The 15,440-nt window shown below is 47.2% G+C and overlaps 1 protein-coding gene across 24 annotated transcripts in view; it reads left to right on the top strand.

Annotated features, from left to right (window-relative positions):
* The window catches only part of Kalrn (kalirin RhoGEF kinase), a 612,231-nt gene that overhangs the window by 361,028 nt on the left and 235,763 nt on the right, over positions 1 to 15,440 (top strand). For all 24 annotated transcript variants that reach the window (XM_052740404.1, XM_052740400.1, XM_052740397.1 and 21 more), the window contains exons 19-23: positions 311 to 425; positions 3,483 to 3,598; positions 4,218 to 4,340; positions 12,099 to 12,281; positions 13,487 to 13,605. In XM_052740404.1, coding sequence (XP_052596364.1) covers positions 311 to 425; positions 3,483 to 3,598; positions 4,218 to 4,340; positions 12,099 to 12,281; positions 13,487 to 13,605 — 656 coding nt within the window. The remainder of the gene's footprint in view (positions 1 to 310; positions 426 to 3,482; positions 3,599 to 4,217; positions 4,341 to 12,098; positions 12,282 to 13,486; positions 13,606 to 15,440) is intronic.

The following is a 15,440-nucleotide window of genomic DNA, read 5'->3' as shown; positions in this document are numbered from 1 at the left end:
TGAACATTAGCAGTGACCAGTCAGCATATGGATAGTGACATGTATCGTGAAGGGGTGGCTGTTCTTCTGATTTCTGTCTGAAACAGAAAAAGAAGCACAGTCAAAGAGAGCTCAGAGCATGAGCCCCCTAGGCTGAATTAGTGTCCTCATGACCCAGAAGTGACCTTCAGAGGTCCGCTCCCTCTGGATCCCTCCAGCATCCTCATCACCATCCCATCGCCTTCTAAAAAAAAAAGGCGCTTCCTTCTCATGTCTTGAATTCCACATGCCGCCTGGAGACAGGGCCTCCTCACACCTTGGTCTCTCCTAGGCCTGCACTCTGGCCCGGCGGAATGCTGAGGTGTTTCTCAAGTACATCCACAGGAACAACGTCAGCATGCCCAGTGTCGCCAGCCACACCAGGGGACCTGAACAGCAAGTAAAAGGTGAGGGAGAGGCCTGCTGGACGACAGGTCACTTGAGTTGCGTGGATGAGAGACCCGCCCCCTCTCCCTTCCTGGTAACAGGCGGTGTCTCTATCCCTCTTGTCATCACAAGTTCTCCGGTGCTTCCCTTTTAAGAAAAAGCAGTCTGGTGTGGGACGGTGTGGACCCAGCCCTGGTGGGTCACAGTCAGTTTCTTAATGTGCAGAAAGATTTTCCCCAAGTTTTTTAGTTTTATTTCCAAGTCTTGGGCCACACTGCTTAGTAGAAAGGTTGTTTAAACATTTGCTACTCAAAACACAGTGTCCTATTGAGCAACATTGATATTACTTGGAAGCTAATACAAGTTGGATTCAGGCTCCCTCAGATCCACAGAGTCAGAACCTGCATTCTGTATGCAGATAGGATTAGCATAACTGGTGCTCTCGGTCATCTTTATCGCCTATGAAGTCTATAAGTCTGTGAGTACATGAAAAATAACATATATCCTTCAAAATTATTTATTGTCTGATCACATTTGGCCTCAGTCATTGTTTCACTCTCTCAGTGATCACTCTTACCACACAGAAATGAGCCTTCACATAGGAAACCAGTTTTACACGTATCCTCTTGTCCAATTAGAAATTCGCAGCCCTGGAGAGGAAGGCTGGGAAAAAGATCCTGAACTGACTTGGAGTGAGGGGTGAGCCAGGTTTAGGGACACCATGGTCAGAATGGGGATCAGCAGTCTGCTTGAGACAGAGTTCACCTCCCTGCTCAGATCAGAGTTGGGATGATCCAGAACACTGGAAGGAATTAAACAAAAGGAACCCAACCGGAGCCCTGCTCCACGTGTTATTTTGCCTTTGAATGAGGCCCTCTGGGTGGCTGACTCCAGGCCACCCTCTCCTTCCAGCGCATTTCAAAGCGTATGTTCTGACTTCTGCAGATGGCTGCTTGGGTGAGGCCAACTGCTGAGGGTCCACACTCACACCTACACCGTATGGGACGGGCACCCAGAGGGGGCTGGATATACCTCCATCTGTGAACATTCTCAGGAAGGGGGATAGTGACACCTGAAACTTCAGAAGCTTTCCATGATTTTGGACTGACTATGTTACTTACCTAGTGGTGTGGGACACAAACAGTAAGGAGGCAACCCTCTACCCTTGCCTAGGAGACACAGACACTGCAGGCGAGATCTAGTCCCCTTCATCTGCTGCCTGGATCCAAAGCCAGGGCCACATAGGGTAGGGTTTTAACATGGGAGCAGATTGCCAGGAACAACCAGAAACTTGGCTGTGGCTCACCACGAGCATCTTTTGTTCAGGTGATGGTATGGCTCAGCCATCACCATGCCATTGGCTACTATGGCTGAGCCCAGCAACGCAGCTGTCCTTCAAACTCCAGATGTTGGCTGTTCTTTCTTGTCTGTTCTTCCTGAGCTCTGAGTCCAAGATTACCCAAGAGTTCTCGCCATGGTGCTAACAGGGAGGCAAGGGGCCATCCAAGTCTATAGACACATTTCAAGCTCCTATTGGTGTCCTATCAGTTAATAATAACCTCCTCGCCAGAGCAAGCCTGAGGTCAGAAGTCAGACTGAGAGTGAGAGCCAGAGGTCAGTCTGAGAGTGAGAAGGTGTACTTGACCACTCTGGGAAGGAGCTGAAATTCCATGCTGAAGGCATCGATAGTGAGCCACTGAGGCCTATGGAATGTCTCAGCCTAGAAGGGTATAGAGAGAGAGTATCTGTAGAGTCAAACCTCCAAGCACAGGGCAGTGAGGAGAATTAAAGAATAAGTAAAAGCAACAGAAACTAATAAGTACAAACACTACAGTGTGGGTTGTACCATCTCGGTAAAGTACATAATGTGTATTTGACATCCCAGGGAGACCAAGGGTAGATAAGGATGTGGTCCTGGGTCACAGGATCCTGCCTAACTCCAAGCTCTACTCCTTCCTATCTGAATGAGCCTGAACAAGTCACAGGTCTTCCTCAGTTTTCTCATCTGCAAAGGGGGAACCATAAAGAAACACATATCATATGTATTATAAAAATGTGCCTGACACATAATGAATGCTTAATAAATGTTGATTATCTATGTCCTCAGTCCTGAATATTTTACCAACATTTAACAGTTTGCAGGAAACAAGAAGCAGATATAAAACAAAATAAATTTGCTTGCTTCAAGCATAGATCATGCTATTTAAAACACTTAAATCAATCTATGGCCAGGCAGTGGTGGTGGTGTTGCATGCCCTTAATCCCAGCACTTGGGAGGCAGAGGTAGATAGGTGGAGCTCTGTGAGGTCAAGGCCTGGTCTACAAAGCTAGTTCTAGAACAGCTAGGGCTACACAAAGAAACCCTGTCTTGAAGAAAAAAAACAATCAATCAATCAATCCAGGTAGCCAGATAGTATTAAGAGAAGTAAGGAAACAGACGGACACCCACTATGGCTCCCTTGTCGTACTAAGTACCTTACCTGAGTTCTCATAGTATCATTAGGGACAACATGAGAAGACCGTTCAGCCTTCCTTAGGATCAGATCAAAAGCTGTGTGGAGTTTGGGCCGAAGACAACATGTAGACCCTATTGCAGCCCAGTTTCCACCCACCCTCTGGCCAGAAGCTCGAACAGTGGCTCTGCTGTTAAAGTGCCATGTGTCTGACTCCTGTGCAGGGCTGAGGTTGTGGCTCATTAGGTGGGCTGGCCGTATGTCTTCCTAGCCTGCTCCCTACTGCTTACCCCCGCCTACCTCTCCTCCAGAAGCTCCTCAGGAATGCCTAAGAGCCCACCCATGCTTGCTAGGCTCCAAATCAGCTGTGTCAATTGTAGCCTTAGGGCCTCACTTTCCAAAGCCTCTTCCAATAAGGACTGACTAGTGTGAAGAGAACATGGGTCTGTGGTGGTCTATTGACAGAGTCCTGAGAAACAGGTCCTTACCATCCATGCTCTCCCTACTCTTGATCTCTTCTGGGAAGTTGTAAGAGTCTTGCCAGTCCCTTTGGTAGTGGGGCTGACATACTTGGGACTTGGCACAGAGCCTTCCCATGATGCTGCTCACCTCCTCTTCCCACAGCCATCTTGAGTGAGCTCTTGCAGAGGGAGAATCGTGTCCTGCACTTCTGGACCTTGAAGAAGCGACGGTTAGATCAATGTCAGCAATATGTGGTGTTCGAGCGCAGTGCTAAGCAGGTATGTCCCGAGTTCCCTTGGCTGTGCCTCACTGCTGGGCTGGGTACAGAAGACCACGGTAGCAGGCACAGTTAAGGCGAGAGGGGATGACAGAAGAAGGGGTAGCCAGTTTCCCCTTGTCAGTAATTTGGGTTTTCTAGGCATTCAATGCTAAGTTTGACACCGGGAGTTATGATGGGCTGTACAGTTATCCACTGGGTCTGACCTATGATAACCCCCAGTTTACACACAGCTACTCACTGGGTCTGACCCATGATAATCCCAGTTTATACATAGATACTCACTGAGTCTGACCCATGATGACCCCCAATTTATACATAGATACATAGATAATCACTGGGTCTGACCCATGGTAACCCCCAGTTTATACATACATACATCAATACTTACTGGGTCTGACATATGATAGGGCCCCAGTTTACTGCTTTGTGGCAGGCTATTCCAACTCAAAGGAGAGCCTCCATAAAAAAATAATAAAAATTTAAAAAACAACTCTCTCAGAGCTACACATTCTGTCACATTTCCTGGGTCCCGAACCATAAGCCTTCCTCATAATGTGGCATGTCTTCCTGCTGACAGCTGCCTTCTGGGGGACTGGTGGTGGTGTTTCCTCCCACAGGCATTAGACTGGATCCAAGAAACAGGAGAATATTACCTCTCAACACATACCTCCACTGGGGAGACCACAGAGGAGACCCAGGAGCTGCTGAAAGAATATGGGGAGTTCAGGGTGCCTGCCAAGGTAGGAAGTATCCCAGCCCCCTCCCCAAGTCCACCGAGTACTCCCCTTTGTGGGCAACTTTACATTATGGAAACAAGAACAGTCTCTGTATACAGAAATGTGTAGCCCTCATGGCACAAGAAAAGTATGTTTGGGATTATCTCCTTTGGAACCTAAGTCCTCCCCAAATTACATCTCCAAACAGGAAGTTGGTTGCTAAGACACCTCATTATCATGCTCCAGATTCTGGGGTCTCCTTTGTTCTCCCAGACCAGTTAAGGTGAAAGGTTTTACATACTCATGTAAAACTGTGCATGCCTTGTAAGCATCTTCCAGGGGTAGCCAGCCTTTTAACACTGTGATATGTTGTCGTCTACAAATGTGTTGGTCTATATTCTTGTCTCTCCGGGGGTGCATGTGGCCTGGGGACTGCAGGTTGGACCCACCTAAACTCTACATTTATCTACATATTCTCGAAATTTGAATGTCTTGGAAAGCATACCTTATGGGCTGGAACAGTAAGTCAGGAACTGATGAAAATTCAGGGTGCCTGTCAAATAGGGCCTATCCCAAACCTCCCCCAGTCCACCCAGAATCCCTGCTCTGGTCACCTTCATGCTAGGGAAGCAAGAGCAGCCACTGTACACAGAACTGTGTGTTGGGAAGCCACTAAGGACAGGCTCATAAAACAGGTGACTTTCCAGTTTTCAGACCCTACTTCCATTTGCCCTCAGACTTACTAGTGATCAGGTCGGATCTCTGGGGAGCAACTGTACACCCCTTTGCAAGCTCATTTAGACCGAGGTAGCAGGAATGCTGTAAGGGAAGAAAACCTGGTTTTTACAAGTTTTCACAGCCAGCATTTGACTCAAGGACCCTTGTTTTGACTGAGAAGCTGATGTGTAATAGACCTTTCTTTGTGGTAACCTATATATCTGCCTGCTTTCTGTGGCATCCCTTCCATGCATGAAAGATGCCCTTTCCAGGGGGAGAGCTGTTTGTCTTGGGGCCAAGGAGGAGAACACACTCACACTATCCCCAGAGACCCCTTCAATATCACAGCACATGTTCCTCTAGCTTGCTTTAACAAAACTTAACCTCCTTCCTGTGCTGGTATTCAAAAGTAATTATCCATATTATGACTCTGCTGTGAACTCAGTATTGGGCAGGCAGCTTGCATTGTTGGGAGCTTTGGGGCTTTTTGCCTGCTCTGAAGAGCTGTGAGTTCTGATCGGAGGTTCACCTCAACACCAGCTAGAGAAATGGCACAAAGAAGGTAGCAGAGGAACAGGCCCCAGTTCAAATCCAAATGAAAGTGGTTTTTGAGGTTGCAAGTTTATGTCCATCTGACCTCTCCTAAGGGCATCATTAGTGAACCATTAGCAGGGTACATGGCGTCGGCTCCACCTGCGTGGGTAGACTATAGCAGTAGCCAGAACTTCTTAGGATAAGTCTGTTGATAGCCCAAGTGGAAATGCAGAGGATGCAGTCATGTTAGTTTATCCTTTACAATCTGCTCCTTAGCTTTGCCCACTTCCATCCGTCATTTCTGCCCTAAACTGCAGTAGCTTCTTCATTGGATTGCATTCTCCCAGCCTTTCCTTCCCTCTGATCCATCCTACTCCTCTTTACATCCTGTAAAGAGTCACTTGGCCACAGCATCCCTCCATTCAGTAACTTTGATGGTCTTCAGTGTCGCCAGGCTCCACCGCCTCCTGCCTCACACAGCTTCTGTCTATCATCAGCTGTTCCTTTATGCTAGCGCAGGCTTTAGCAGAGTGGATACTCTTTCTTACCCTCCAAGACATCCATTTGCCCCACCACCATTTCCATACAAGTCCTCCACCTAAAAGAGCGTCTCTTCTCTCTAGTTTGTGCTATGGAAAGCAGCCCACCTTTCCAGTCCAGTGCCACCTCTTCTGTGGTCCTGTCTCCCTGCTGAATAGCACAGGGCCCTCCCCTGCTGCACTGTCAGCCCTGTCTGTATAACCTTCGGACAGCTGGCACAAGCCGTGTTTTTCCCAGGAGCCTTTGTGTAGGGATATCTCCTCAATATCCCTGAAGACAAGAACCCCCTTTGTTCACCCCGTGTTCCCCAGGTTACCTGATGCAGTGCACGCATTGAAGGGAGGTCCCAAACATCCATGAACATTAGGAATCTTGGATAGACTTCAGAACTACAACACTCGAGTCTATGCTAACATGACTTTTCTAGCTCAGCTCCATTTCCTGTCTTCTTCCCAGCTGAACTATGTCTATTAGTGGTTACCGAGTTCCTGTCTAGCATGTTCTCAATCTCAGTTATTTGTGTCAGAATATCTACTGGGTAACAGCCCAGCTGAGGAGCCTCTGCCTGAAGCCTCCAGCCTCACCTCAGTCAACTCCCCGGGGGCAAACCTCCAGTAGCCAGTCAGCTCTGGCGTCTAGTCGCTATAACCAATGAAATGAAAATTTGGTATGGAAAGCTAACTGACTTTGAATGACAGAGAAGTATGGTGGCCCTCACAACTGAATAGTGCAACAGGTTATACTGAATTATTATACTCTGCTTCAAAAAAAAATGAGATCAAGGGGAATATAGAAACACCGAATATAGAAAGGCAATTTTATATATATAAAAAAAACTTCCAATATAAGAATAAAAATGAGACAGAGGTTTGGCAAGGGTAAGAACACACAATTGCACGTTGTGGTATGCCTATAGGCAATCTAGTTAGAAGAATACAAATGATACTTTTTATTGTTTCAAAAATTATAGGGGAACCGGCACTTGATGACAGGGAGGCTGAACGTCTCAGCATCTAACAGAATGCTGTTTCTTCTAAAAACGAAATTGTTTTTAGATTTTTGTTTTCTTTTTACAATCCAGTGGGGGGTTTTCTTGGTATATTCACAAGCTTTGTAATCATTGCCACAGCTGAGTGGAGCTCAGGAGTTAAGCGTTAGGAGTAAAATCCCTCCTTCCCTTCTCTCCTCAGGCAGATGCCTGTGCTGTTCATTTCCTCTAACTAGAGTCACTCAGTATGTAGTCCTCTGTCAGCTTCTTTCCCTTAGCACAATGTTTTCAGTGGTCCACCCATGTTTGAATGTGTGTCGGCACCTCGTCCCTCTTAATGACTAAATAATAGTTCGTTACACAGATAGAGCTTTATCGTTTATCGGCTGGATCTTGACTTACTGCTTCTCACATGAATAATACTTAGTTTTATGAACTTTATGCTTTATGAGGTCTTAGGAATAATAATGAATATTAGCACTACCTACAAGTTTGGTGTGAGCACATTCTTCCTCAGTTTTCTTACGTGTATACATGAGAGTGAAGTGGCCAGGTCACACGGTGCCTCTCTGTTTAATTTTGAGGAGCTTCCCATTCCCAAGCAGCTTTCCAGCAGCGTGTGGAGGGTCTAGTGGCTCCACATCGCCATCAGCACCAAACTCCTGCCTGTCTGGAGGAACGTGATGGAGTAGGAGTCTCACTATGTTCCCCGTGCTGGCTCAAACCAGAGCTCGAGTGGTCCTGTTTCTGCCTCCAGAGTGCCCTGGGGCGTTCCTACTCTCCTTTCTCCTATGCTTTCACCTCTACTCCACAACTGCCACCTGTGTCCTGTCGCTGTAGTTGAGATCACCAGAGACACACCCTCAGCTGAGTCACATTGCCATCAATGTCCATTCTCAAACAGGCTTTTAAAGCCAGGACACCTGAAAAGTGATTGGCCACCTACTGATGGGCTGTCCTGGCAGGACAAGTTTTTGCCTCTGGTCTCATCAGCTGCAGCTGGGAATGTGACAGTTCACGTGGTTTCAGATTGTATTCTGTGGGGGCCACGGCCATGGTTGTACCTGGAAGTTTTCCTGTGTCCCACTGGTCCACAACCGCTCAGACCCAAGTAAACACTCAGAGGCTTATATTAATTAAAACTGCTTGGCCATTAGCTCAGGCTTACTACTGACTAGCTCTTACACTTAAACTCAGCCCATTTCTGTCAGTCTATATGTCGCCATGTGTTCTGTGGCTTTACCTGTGTGTCATTACATGCTGCTCCCCAGATGGTGGGCTGGCATCTCCTGACTCAGCCTTCCTCTTCCCAGAATTCTCCTTGTCTGCTTATCCTGCCTATACTTCCTGCCTGACTACTGGCCAATCAGCGTTTTATTAAACCAGTGTGCCATAGCATTATCCCACAGCACATAGTTGTGTTCCATTGGGCTGAGTGATCTTAGCTTTGCTCACCTCTGAACACTAGATTTTGCATCCGCTCACTTCACCCCTCCATTCACCTCTTAGAGTGTGTTTCTTCTTTTCTAGACAGTGAAGATAGACCGATGAGGAGGGTATTCTCTCAGCTTTTAGGAGAGGTTCAGGCCCAGTGACGAGGACACATAAGCAACTGTATGAGACACATGCTGAAACAGAGGCCTGTGCATGGAACTGTGGGAGTATACCCCCCTATCTGCAGGGAGGACTGTTGGCTGAGGGTAGGGTGCACAGGCGCTATCCCCACGGCAGGAGGGGATGACATTCAGCACAGCTGTGGTTTCGGAGTGGAGAACCTCAGAGATGGGCTCCTGCAGAGACAGGTGGGGCCAGGTGGGGTAGAGCTTGACCACACCGCCTGTTGACGGTCCGCTCCCTAGCCTCCTCCAGGACGCAGAGTAATCTCAGTCACAGGCGTTCTCCTTATTGATCTGAGTCAGCTTTGCTGTCTTCCGATTCAGGTTCCACTAGCAAAATGGCTGTTCCCCCACTACAGACACCATCTGAAGTGAGGTCACCTTACCAGGAGCAGGGAGAAGCTACTTCCAGGACTTTTATATAGAATGGGGTTTCTTGATTGGTAAAACAAAGATCAAGCTCTTTTAAGAAAATAACAAACCAGAAAGAACACCCCGCCCCCAGCCAGGAAAAAGATAAGAACCCTAAGAGAACTGATATGCCACATCTTCAGGCTCCCAGGTTTCTTGTCTTAGCCAGTTCCTGGTGTAGTTACTGTTGCCGGTTCATGGTGGAGGGATATTCCTCCAACCTCACACCTACCTTTTCTCTTCCGTTCCAAAGTCCTTCCAGCCCTTGACTCTCAGCCCCTGGCCAGCCCACCGTGCTGAAAAAGGAGAGGCTAATTGTGTTGTGCCCCTGTCCATGCGTCAGACAGAGCACTCTGCTCCCCTCTTGGACACTTCTCTCTTGGGAAGGGGTGTGGACGAGCCTGGAAAAGTGTATGTGAGATAGTTAGGACTGTGAGAGGGTAGGGATGGTGGAGTCGGGAGAGACTGGCTGTCTTTTGTGTGCTTTGCCATAATGAATCAACTGTTTGCCTAGGTTCTTGGTAGGATGTTTGGAACACTAATTTGTCAGGGTAAATTCCATTTGTTAGTGAGAAAATAGATTACATGTAGCCCAGGAACTGAGGCATAGCTTTGATCCTGGGCCAAACTTGCTAAGGAGAACATCAACCTTGTGCTGTTCGGTAACCTCCTATTTCTCTTTCTGTGGTGAAGAGCTCACCTTCTGGGTGTCTGGGCTGCCATGGGTGCATCCTGAAGTAACGTCAGTGCGTTTGGGAATTTCACATTGCTGATATCAATTCTTACGGAGGCGTCAATGACAAGTTCTGATGTGTTCTATAGAGAGGAACTCCACTGAGGGGGATGATCCAGTTACAAGTAGCAAGCCACTGCCCCTGCATAAGGAGAACCACCCTCTTGCTCCCATGGTACTCCTTAAGGAGGATCCCAGAGTGCTGATGGTGTTCCTGTCTCACACACTGGCAGAGTCCTTCTGCTGTGGTTCAGCAGCTTCCAGGCATACCTTTAGTGGAACATCTGGGCACCCTGCAAAGCTTAACTCCATGGCTACCAGCTTTCTTGTTGGTACTAACAGTTTGGTGACCGGAGGTAGAGTCTTCTTGTTTTCCACTTCTCAGTCCTGGACTTAGCAGCTGAGTACTTCCTCTTGTGCTGGAACTTTCCAGAACACACAGCAGGAAGGTGGTATCTGCCAGTTCCCCCTAACCTTTCACCTTAGGGTCACCCTTTGCAGCTGTGCCTGTGGCACCAGCCTTCCTGGCTGTGGTTTGCTTTTCCTCGGTGTCCCACTCAGCAGCTCCTTCATGTACGGCCCTGCAAGGTGGGAAAGATCCGCTCTCTTTTCAACTGCAGCTCTCGCGATTTTCCAACCTCCGTTTTCTAGATCGTAGCATGGTCCAAAATTTGGACCTCCTTTTCTTAAAAGAACGTTTTCCTTCCAGCGTATCATTTAAATGTTATTTCATTTTCTTTAAGAGTTCTCAGGCATCTCTCATAAATTTTAGTTGTGAAATTCAAACTCATGCTAAAAGATGAGCAAGTGCTGGCCGCACTCGTCACTTCCGGCTCCCTGCCTTACCCAGCAGGCCTTCTCTGCCTTCCCGTGCAGATCTGCCTTCATCCTCTGTATTGTAGCATCCCTCTGTTACAACATTCTTCTGACTTTGACGTTCAATTACATGATGCCCCGAGCCGTCGACTGTTCTGTATGAAAAATCTTGTCCCCTCTAGATACTTTATTTCTCCATTTGTTTACTGCCCCCAAGTCCAACCCGCAGCTCTTCGCAGAGGACCGTAGACTGAGTAAATGCTGAACAAATTCGTGTTACAAAGTCAACCCAACCCACGTCAGATTTTTGCCTGGTTAGCCCTGTAATAGGCACCTACTACATTAACCCCTTTTATCTCCCTCGAACAGAGACAAAGGGAAAAATCTCATAGTGAAGCAGATAGAAGTCTGCTAGTTAGGGTCATCAGATCCATGCTGTGTAACCCCTGCCTCGGTACAGCGACGGGCAGGAACTGGGAACAGAGGGTCCAAGGCAAATGCTGCTGTCACCTCACGGATACTTGTTCTTCTCCCCCTGCATACTTCCTAAAGATGTTTTAAAACTCCTGTGAGTCTCAGGTGCGATCATAACATGCTCTATAAGTCTATAAAGTCACTAAATTCAGATTAGAGACCCTCACATCACATCAATATCAATGGCTAACATTTCTGACTTAACTAGTTGTATGAACCTTTTCTGGAGACATGAGCAAATGCCTTCTCACCCGGATAAGGCACCAGAAAGACAGACCAAAGAAACAGTTCCTCTCAATGGGAACATGTATGAGGGGTTACTTACAGGAGTGTGGGAAACTTACAAGCCACTACACCAGTGAAGGAAATGTCACTGAGCTCCAGCAACTATTAACTGCTTATATATCTTTTGGAATTGGCGTGGCCTTGAGAGTCCTTCCCCCTAATAACCTTTAACTGTCCATAAATCCTTGGGAAGGGTAAGGGCCTCGGGAGCCCTGCCCATCCTCCATGATGGAAGGTCAGTAGACCCAATCTTGGACTGTTCTCCTGTAGGTGATCACAGCTGCTGACAGTCCAAGAGGGTGGTGGCCACATCATGCCTGGAACACAGTGTTCCACAGCACGGGTTCTTACAGGAGCGCCTGAGAGTACTTGCTGTGTTCCAAGCATGTTCTAGGCAGTAGGGCACTGTTGGCCCATTCAAGTTCTCAGTAACTTTCTGAAGCAGGTGCTGTTAGGATTCCTATTTTGTGGATGGAGAAACTGGTAGGGCATGAGAGATTTAAATAATTTGGTCTAGGCCACCCAAAAGCTGAGTGACAAAGCTACCATGCAAACCCAGTTACCAGCTGAGAGGTACCTATGGCTGCTGTGCAGAGCAGAGGGGGCTTGGGGAAAAGGGGCCTGAGAAATGATGTGATCCAGTAATGTTGGGTCGTCTCTTGGGGCAGCAAACAAAGGAGAAGGTGAAGCTTCTGATCCAGCTCGCGGACAGCTTTGTGGAAAAGGGCCACATCCATGCCACGGAGATAAGGAAATGGGTGACCACGGTGGACAAGCACTACCGAGACTTCTCGCTGAGGATGGGGAAGTACCGGTACTCCCTGGAGAAAGCCCTGGGAGTCAACACCGAGGTGCGTATCAGGTGCTGGCCACTGCAGATCCTTCCTTCCTTCTCTCCCTCAGTACTGCTAGCCTGCTCACCATTGAGGGAGCACATTTCCCGGGCAGTCCTTCCGAGCTGTGGACCCTATGAGCCTCGTGCATTTTTAATAGGTTTGGGGGACCTTAACCAACCATTCATCTCAAGCCCCCTTACACATCCCCATGATTAATCTTATATGTACTGCAGAATTGGCTGGCCAGGAGCAAGACCTAGGAATACAAAGCAGAGGGGTTTTTTTTTTCTGTATAGTTAACTGTTGGCTCTGAGGACAAAACCCTTTATTTGGGTCTCATCAGTACTATCATCTAACCAATTATGTTAATGAGCCAGTGATTAGAGCCCCTCAGATGTATATGACTGATTCTCAGGAATAAGGGGCACAGTGTGTGTAAAGGCTGTCTTGACACTTCAACCAAAAGAAGGTCCCAAGTTCCATGAAGCAAAGGAAGACTGACTTTTAATCTCTTTTTTATAATAGAGGTCGGTAACCTATGAATTAAAAGCTAAATCCGGCGTGGCATTTAATCCTAGGAGTTCTAATTCATGTATCTTTAAACAATCCCATGCTTGGAGATAGAGCAGCCTCGAATGCAGCGGTCAAACCATTAAAATTTGAGGTTCATAATGCCTCGCTCAGGCAATGAGGGTTTGGGGTTTTTTGTTTTGTAGGTCCCATCATACATAATACTAATGATGGATTAAGCAAACAGGGGTGAGCAATTACAGAGTTCAGTCACTGATTGGGTATTCTGTTCCTGTTTCCATGGGAGACTGCTTGTTTCAATAAAAAGCAGTTTCTTTTCTCTTGACAAATGGGAGGTTTTTAGTGTTTTCCTGTATTTCTGTTTCACATTTATTTTATTGATGAAGAACCAATTCTGGCTAATTTGTGTTTAGATTTAATCAGAGGCCTGGAAAACAGATAACATAATGCCTGGAGCTACAGACAGTAGCACTACATATTTGGCCAGAACGTCCTATACCTTTTTTTTTACTTGAAAGGCAGAATGACCCTATGAAGAAGGCCTGTGGGTGGGACCTTGTGGGGTCCCCCATCTTGTCACCTTCCATGAGGTTGTTTTCACCCCTTTCCCCTAATTCATTTGAGAGGCCTTCCTAAGGCTTCCCCAAGGCGAGCTGACCCCTGTGACCCCTGTGACACTTCTCACGCAGGATAACAAGGACCTAGAACTGGACATCATCCCAGCAAGCCTTTCAGATCGTGAGGTTAAGCTCCGGGACGCTAACCACGAGGTCAACGAAGAGAAACGGAAGTCAGCTCGGAAGAAAGAGTATGTTGGGGGGGAGGGGACAGGAGGTGACGGAGGGGGGAGGGGGGCTCCCACTGCAGCTAGCAGGCTCTTCCCTGTTTTCCCTGCTACCCATCCCTTTGACAGCTGACATGTCATCTTGTCTACCTGTAGATGTAGAGATAGACCTTGAGGAGATAGGCTCACCAGAGACCTCTCAGCCTCTCCATTCTCTACTGTATCCAAGTGCTCTTCATGTAGCAGGGGCTTCCCAGGGCGGGGCATCTGCCCCTTAGACCATCAAATTTTGCATCACAGTGTCAAGAACTCAACGGTAGCCAAACCAAACCACTTCACATAACGGAAATCAGACCTAGGGAAGCTGAGCAACTCTCCCCCAATGCCATGATCAGTATGTAACAAGTAGATCCAGAATTCTGCCTCTTCATCATTGCATAGACCATGTTTCCTTCCATCGTGTCTCTCACCTCTCACTAGCTCCAGATTTCCAACAGTTTCATGTCGCTCTCTGAATAATGACCAGACTCCTCAGCGTTCCACCACCTGGCCCCACCTAAGTCAGTTTTATTTCAGAGTGCTTCCCAGTTCAAGTCACACACTGTAGACAGGTCACTGTCGCTGATTTCGTTATCGACAAGAACGTTAAATACAGTTGTTCATACAGCGTTCCCGGCCTAGAACCCTCCTCTTTTGGTTTTGGTTTGGTTTTTCTTTTCCTCTCTTTGTTTGCGCGCGTGTGTGCGTGCGTGCGTGCGTGCGTGCGTGCGTGCGTGCGTGTGTGTGAATTTATTTGGTCCCCATCTCAACTTTATTGAGCTCACACCATATGCTTCCATGAACCCCCACCTGCGTCCTCTGCTGCCCTTGTTCCATCCCTTTCTGAACATCTACCTACACTTTTTTTACTGATTCTCTCTGGTCATGCCTCACTAATGAGATTATGAACTCTTTGGTGATAAGGAATATTTTATATGCTCTTGTATGAACCAGTGGTTCCCAGAGTAACAGGGATACCACAGTTGACCAGGAGAAGTTTATGGAATATTATTGGATATGGAAACTTAAACCTTAGTTGAGGGACAAGAAGGTATCCAAAATTACATAACAAATAAACCCTATAGCTGAATACAGTGATGCATACCATTCATGCCAGCACTCAGGAAGTTTAGACAGGAAGACTGGCAATTTGAGGGCCAGTCTGAGTTATGTAATGAGACTCCATCTTAAAAAAGAAACTAAGAAGGGAGGGAGGGAGGGAGAAAGAGAGGGAGGGAGAGAGAGAGGAAGGAAGAGAAGGGGGGAGAGAGAGAGAGAGAGAGAGAGAGAGAGAGAGAGAGAGAGAGAGAAACAAACAATTGATAGCATCAGTTTTCTTACTTGCATTTTAGGGATGTATTTGGGCCAGAAGAAAATAAGGTGCTATGGAAGGGATTATAACATCTCTCCTCCCCCACCCCTGCATCTGTTTTATATTTGGATTCCAATCTTTGCCTGGTGAATAATATTTTAAATGGAAAGGAATATGTACCTTGAAATTGGCCCTGCGAGTGAGTTGTAGAGGTCAGGGGTAAAGTTGGTACCTAAGTTTGCTCCTCTGTCACAGTTGGCCCATGTGGATAAGAGGCAAGTGAGATAGAGATGGAGTCAAGAACTATGGAAGAATCCGAAGTTGCCTGAGACTTTCATACATTGAATCAGAATAAGAATGGCTAGGGTCGGAATCCATTTAGAGAGCTGGGACCAATTTATCACGAGATTCCTGCTCCATTCTCCCAAGTTCAGCCAACCCTCTATATTCATGAGTCCTACATCCTCCCATTTAACTAGCCCTGGATTAGAAATATTCAGGAAAAAAT

Source organism: Peromyscus californicus, unplaced genomic scaffold (assembly GCF_007827085.1).
Source record: "Peromyscus californicus insignis strain IS unplaced genomic scaffold, ASM782708v3 Scaffold_16__1_contigs__length_79575227, whole genome shotgun sequence".
In the NCBI taxonomy this organism is placed as follows: domain Eukaryota; kingdom Metazoa; phylum Chordata; class Mammalia; order Rodentia; family Cricetidae; genus Peromyscus; species Peromyscus californicus.
The sequence above is the reverse complement of the archived record's forward strand: the minus strand, read 5'-3'. Positions and strand labels throughout refer to the sequence as shown.